Source organism: Engraulis encrasicolus, chromosome 21 (genome assembly GCF_034702125.1).
Source record: "Engraulis encrasicolus isolate BLACKSEA-1 chromosome 21, IST_EnEncr_1.0, whole genome shotgun sequence".
In the NCBI taxonomy this organism is placed as follows: Eukaryota; Metazoa; Chordata; class Actinopteri; order Clupeiformes; family Engraulidae; genus Engraulis; species Engraulis encrasicolus.
This window is the reverse complement of record NC_085877.1, coordinates 3354305-3360834: the sequence shown is the minus strand read 5'-3', so window position 1 is coordinate 3360834 and position 6530 is coordinate 3354305. Positions and strand designations below refer to the sequence as shown.

Below are 6530 nucleotides of genomic sequence, written 5' to 3'. Positions count from 1 at the left end.
TCAGAAAAAGATGCACTGGTTTTCAAATGTGATACATTTATGTGACCTATTTTTTTAGTTAAGTCATGAATTCACTTAACACTCTTCAAATCTAGCTTGTGGAAATAACGGCTATGAAGGACGATTAGTTAAAACGTCCATGCATAGTTCCACTGCAACCCCCACCTCTGCTGTCTGGGGGTTAACAGTTTGCAGGTATGATGGACATGACAGTGTTTCTCAAAGTTTAAGCCTCTGAATTACTTGAAAGGCATAGAGATCCAAACATGAATTAATTAATTCTATTAATAATAACAAGTGTTGTCATTGCAAAAAAGTTTTCCTGGATGGCAGTGGTGTAGTCTACTCTTTTATGGTGAGTATACTGTATATTTGAGCATGTTTTTGAAGTGGGTATACTGTATATATTTGTGCTATTCAAAACAATGGATCAATCAATATTAAATGGGTATACTGAAATCCATGAAAGTGGGTATACTCCGTACCACCAGTCCCCCAGCCCAAGGGCATCGACACTGTATGAGGCTTTGGGAGGGAGATTTTTAATAACATTCTACACCAACTCTGTTACACAAATACAGTAGGCCTACGTGCTTCGATCAGAACAACTAGAGCACTTTGCACGATACTTGAGGCATTTAGGGGGCAGATAGCCAATGTTTTTTTTTTTAACATTTCTTTATTAAGGTTTTGTTCTTTTACACAAACACACAACAACCCCAAACCCAAGGCACAAATTGAAATAATAGGCCTATAGAACGTCTCCTCGAAAGCATGAGCCCCATAAAAGTGTATAAAGAATAGTAATAAAAAATATTATAAAGTGTATAAAAATAGTATAAAGAATAGATATAATATTAAGTCTCAACAGGGTTCTCATTAACAGGGTTTTCCACAATTACTTGACTCAACTTATCAACAACTCAACAAGTTCGGAAGATCGCCCCTCAAGGTTTTGTCAATATTTCACCGTACACACGCTTCTGCCTGGGGTTCTCCCTCCCTCCAAAAAATTGACATAAAAGTCGCATGAGAATGGGCACGTACAGTATGTGCTGCTTTTGCTAGGCAGTGTGCATACACACTTTGCCAGTTTGATGCATTGTGGTTGCATCAAGCTGGCAAAGTGCGCATGGGTGCTGCCTAGCAAAAGCAGCACTGCTTCATCACGAACATGCTCACTGTGTTCATGCAGGAAATGTGCCCATGCGTGTGTCCTGCAGCAAGCATATCGCTGGCCTTCAGCATCTGTATTGTGCTCCATGGAAAACAGAAGGAAGCCAGTGAAGCTAGTGTAGCTGCTTGAGTCGTCATACACCCAGGTCCCTTCCCACATACGAGTGTACACTTCTTCCCCCTTCTCCAAAGTAAGCACCACCGCGTTAGAAGCGTTGCCATTGGTCCGCGGTATTTCATTGAAGATGGAGCACTGCTTCTTGCCCTCCTTGTAGAGGGAAACTGCCATCTTATTGCCACCATGGCAGTGGGCATAGAAGCGAAAGAAGTAAACACCTCTCACGGGTGCTGTGAAGACACCTGTGGGAGAAGCGTGTCATTATGGCGTTGTGCCTTCTGGAAGAAATTGGAATAAGTATAAGCTGTCTGTTAAATGGGTAGGCCTATGTAGCCTACGATGTAGGGCCTACCTGTGTTAGGATTGTAGCCTTCCCCGACGTTTGTGAAGACTTTTTTGTAGACAAGGTTTTCTCCATTTGCATATATGTTACCCTCACCAGTTGACAGTAACGAAGCTGAGAAAGCCACCTTTTTCTCTGGGTGACAAAAATCATTTCATGAAGACAAATTAGTTTCCCTTCAATCATGTAGTAACCGACTTTCTGTTCTGTCAGTGCCAAACCGTTGTTTGTAAAAACAAGAAAAAAAACACTATAGTGTGTTGATTAAAAGTATTTACTAAAAATGATCATTGAAGTACTGTAGGCATACATACACATTCTATCTTACATCACCACAGTTTGTAAGACTGTATTCAAGGTTTTGCAAATATGGCCAAAAAATCAGAAAATATAACTGGGTGTTCCTTATGTTCAAGATTGAATATTGAAGATTGATTGTGTTATCCTTTCCAAGAGCCTATGTTGAGTAGAAATAGGCCCTATGTGTTCTGAAGGCCTAAATATTAGAGTATAATACTGCAATTCAGTGTTGATCAGCTTTGGTTGACTACTGTGAAGATGTGAGAATATATAGAGCAAACATGAATATTTTGCTGAAGATTACAACTATACATGCCAAATGTAAGCATTGTACAGCTATTGTACGCTTAGGCCTTTAGAAATTTGCAGAAAAACAATGGCTGGACAAAATTGACACCCCCCCTCCCCCTATAAAACTGTCTCAACACTTTCACTGAACACGTTGCTTAAAAAGAGGTCAATCCTTTCTCTTGGATATGGAACACCCAGTAATAGTTTATTAATTTTTTGGCCAGAGATTTGTTCACATGGGATGGAATGACGTGTAGGCCTATGCTGTAGTTGTGATTCCATCGGTTAATTCTTACTTGACAGCAGGTCTTCGTTCTGTTGCTCCAAAACAGTCATCTGGGACTTCATGTTTTGAAATTCTCTCCATAGCTTTCCAATAGTTAGGTCATCTGGCGGTTCCTGTGCATGTGCTCCTCCTAACACATAGACCAGAGACACCAGCATCAAAGTCAATATAATGGCAGTCTGTTTTGAATGCTATTCTGTATTTATTTAGCCTATTTATTTTTTTATTTGTTAAAGCTTTTTTGTTGGTCTTTTTTGACTTTATTTGATAGAACAGTGTGAGAGGTGGACAGGAAGCAAATTGGGACAGAGACGGAGAGGGGTCTGCAAAGGACCCGGGCATGGCAGGCCATGGAAGGGCCAAGGAAATTTCTGTATCTCTATAGCTTCTTTATTTTTAGTTAGTTGGAAAAAGAAGAGGCTTTCCCCCTCAACATTAATAGAATACATTTCATTACATTACATTACATAGCATTTAGTAGATGCCTTTCACCAAAGTGACTTACAGGCAGAAAATTCAAGCAAGAACAGGGTAAGGTGCAGTGTACAGTTGCAACACCGACAACATTGTCCAACACAAAGATGACATAGCAAAAAGACAGAAGCATTTAAAAAGTGGCAAAAAGTAAACAAAAACATAAAGCCGTTGTGTACAGTTGCAACACTGACAGCATTGTCCAACACATGGTAAAGGATGTAGAATAAAATAATAAAAGATGTTAAAGGATGTTAAAAATGCAGCATCACCGGGTACTGACAAGTCAAGTGTGAGCAATACACAACAGCATATTGAAATTGACAGAAGTGCTCCTTGTATACAGTCTTGTATTGGGAGGGAAAGTGGAAAACAGCGATCCTAGCGGTTACGTTCCAAACACCAGGGCGATCCTATTGAAACTCCCATAGGCGAGTTTTTAAAAAAAATCCCACAAAGATATGACTAGGAACTATAACACCAGACACATTTTTCAGCGTACACAATAGGATGAACTACTACCTGTGAAAATCTTAAGTCATTTTTTGCCCTTTTAAGAAAAATAGAAATTGTGCCAATCTGGTCGGAAACGGACTACAGCTCCCAGCATGCTGTGCTTTGCGCCTCGTTGACAACACAGAGAAACAAATGAACGCGAATGAACGCAAGTTCTTCGCATATCTTCACATTCTTGTAATCCTGCGAGTTCCACATTGTCTTCTTATTAAACATATATACACGCGATCATTTTGGTTTGGTTTTAACTTCTCTAGTAGATATGATGGCTTCTGTGGTGACGAGTAACCACCTCTCTGGCTCATGTTTGGCTATGCTAATTTGGCTATGCTAATTACATGGAGTAAACACCTCACACATGCCAGTCAGTGTAGTTCTGTATTAGCTTTTTAAAGAATATTAAAATCAGTTCAGATCAGTGAAAAACCGAACATTTTACCACCTGAGTCGATAAAACGGACCAACTTGCCTAATATGACTGCCACTACTCCTACTTCGTCGTCAAGGCCGAGATGTAATTTTTCAAAGAAAAAACCCATTCATTTGTTGCAAGGGCTTGGAACGTTGCCAGCAGGGGGCGATGAGATTACTTTCCCTCCCAATAGAGTTCTTCAGTAACGCGGAAGCATGTAGTAGATTGTAGTCTTTCATGTTAGCATTTAAGGACTTCCTGGTTCGTATCGGCTTCCGGCCTCCTTTGGGAATGAATAGGGGCCAGTTTCAAATAAGCTCCGAGTGCAAGCACGCGCTTAGCGAACCCCCGCAAACTGTCGAGGGTGTTAAAAATAGGCTGTAGGAATGACATGGTTGATCATTTTGTGTCAAACTTCGACATAAATACGATGTTGCGTCCATATGCTAAACCTGGAAACTTTTGGCGACTACAGAAGCGGCGCCTGTATCTAACGTCATGTACGTGCGGAAGGTTGTACCCATGGCAACCAAAGGAAAGCATGTAGTTCGGAAGTTTTAATGATCAGAAAGGGCCGGGGTTAGCAATATTGAATTATAATCGTCATGATTTAACATGTGAATACACCAACATGATGATACGATCCGTTCCACTAATGAGAAAGGGATGCGGGGACACGCTAATGTTCGTTGTTGGCGTGCAACTTATATTTTTGCCAAACCTGAATCTCTATGGCGTGTTGCAATGTAAAAAAATCGCCATAGAACCGGAAGTCCAAACGCCGCATACAAGTTGACGTCAACGCTGAAGAACTCTATTGTCTTGTATTGTAGCCTTATATACAGTACAGTACAGTATATCAATACGTATATGTGTTTTTACGTTTTATTTCTCTACTTGAGTTTCTAAAATTCTGATTACTTTCACTTTTACTTCCCAAATAGTTACTTTCGAAAAAATAATAGTTCTCTCATTTTTTCTGTTTTCTTCTCTTTATAATGGGGTTTGTACAATGAGAAATTAAAAAAATGTTTCAATACATTTTCTTAACATTTCCATCAAGATCTCGGTCTAAAATGTATATTTTGTATTTCTGTGTGTTTCATGCAATGACAAATAGCTTTTCAATATTTTTTTTTACAAAATGAAAGTCTCATCACCCCTAAAATGTCAAATTGCACAACGGCAATAAAAGATGTAATATTGGGTATTTACGTTTAAGTACACAGAATAAACGTGTGCTTTGACTCACCGGCAAAGTGTGCCTCCAGCAACTTCGTGGCATCTTTGTATTTTTTTGCCTGTCCGCCGCCCAACATCCTAAACATCTGCTGCCCCTCAATGCCCAGGCAGTGGATGAGAAGAGCTCGCTTTCGAGCGTCATCCTTCACTGACAGTCCCAGGGCAGTAATATAGTTCTCAAATGATTCAAGCCAGTGGACCCAAGGCACCGGTGGCTCGCCAGGCAGTGATAGAAACTGAGGAGGTGGTGGAAGGGCAAGCTCCATCCTCGTAGCCTGTGCTATGAAAGCTTAATGTTGTATTAAAACACACTAGGTGCGAGAGCTGGTGCACTAGATGTGTCAGAGTTTATGCTGTTGCTGCTTTTTGTCTCACACTCCCTCCCACGGGGCTAGGCACAGGGCCAAGTCGGCACATAATGACTTTCTGGGCTACAGGGCACAGCTTCAAAAATGATGCCCATCTTGAATAGAGTTAATCCATCTATTCTTCAGAACGATCAAGGTTCTGTCTGAAAGTGAGTGAAACTTTTCTTCATTTTGTGATGTCCAAAATAGGCAGTAGGCACCTTTCACTAAATTAGCTCTGGAAAGCTAAGGGATAGAAACATATAAATATTGTGTGTGATAGACAGGGGGTTTAGCTATAATTTGATATTAAACCAGGAATTCTGTGATGTCAGGTGTTAACAGGATAACATGATTTCAGTCAAGAGTGCTGTCCTATTGGGTAAGTTGGCATGTGCTTCCATTGACTTTCTAATGGCATGTGCCAACTAGCCCAGTGGCCATAATTATGTAGGCCTATTGGATGTAGTTTAGAAAATTCTTATTCTACTACACTCTTAGAATTACAGGTTCCTCGATGAACCTTTCAGGGTTCCTCACCAACACTGTGAAATACAGCTTAGCACATTTTAGACACATAATTCACCAACTATCGATGCTGCTAAAATGCATGTAAATGCCATGCATGTCTCACTCATTTGTAGTACTGTATGTCAAGCTGGTCTCAGGCTAACAAGACTGCCTTGAAATCCATTACACCACTTTACAAACAAGCTCTTAAGCTCTTGGACAAACGCCCTTCCCAATTTCATTACTGTGCTATACTGGACAAGTATAACTTGCTCAGTTTTGGTGAGTGAGTGTGGGTGTGTTCACATGCCTGAGTAGCTGCTTGCAGGGCCGCTGACAGCTTTCGCTGGGCCCAGGACAAAGTCATCTGAAAGGGCCCCCTATCCAATAAATACAATGTATTTGGGACCCAATTCTGGGCCCCCGATCTCCCTGGGCCCCAGACTACATACCCCTTTGCCGCCCCCCCTGTCGGCGGGCCTGGCTGCTTGTATTGTATTTTACTGTAGGCCTAT

The 6530-nt window shown here is 40.9% G+C and overlaps 1 protein-coding gene across 1 annotated transcript; it reads right to left on the bottom strand.

Moving 5' to 3' along the window:
* Positions 1-668: 668 nt before the first annotated feature.
* Positions 669-5458, bottom strand: LOC134437682 (uncharacterized). The gene is made up of 4 exons (XM_063187188.1): positions 5169-5458; positions 2525-2644; positions 1647-1772; positions 669-1536 (listed from the first exon to the last, which is right to left on the bottom strand). Exons 1-4 carry the CDS (start codon positions 5422-5424, stop codon positions 959-961), a joined length of 1080 nt encoding a protein of 359 aa, XP_063043258.1. The 5' UTR covers positions 5425-5458; the 3' UTR covers positions 669-958.
* Positions 5459-6530: the final 1072 nt, after the last annotated feature.

Excerpts from the sequence above, each read along its gene's own strand:
- LOC134437682 (XM_063187188.1), bottom strand. The coding sequence starts at position 5,424 with ATGGAGCTTGCCCTTCCACCACCTCCTCAGTTTCTATCACTGCCTGGC. Across the intron at positions 1,773-2,524 it reads GAACGAAGACCTGCTGTCAA|AGAAAAAGGTGGCTTTCTCA; the intron begins GTAAGAATTAAC and ends TTTGTCACCCAG. Across the intron at positions 1,537-1,646 it reads AGGCTACAATCCTAACACAG|GTGTCTTCACAGCACCCGTG; the intron begins GTAGGCCCTACA and ends CTTCTCCCACAG.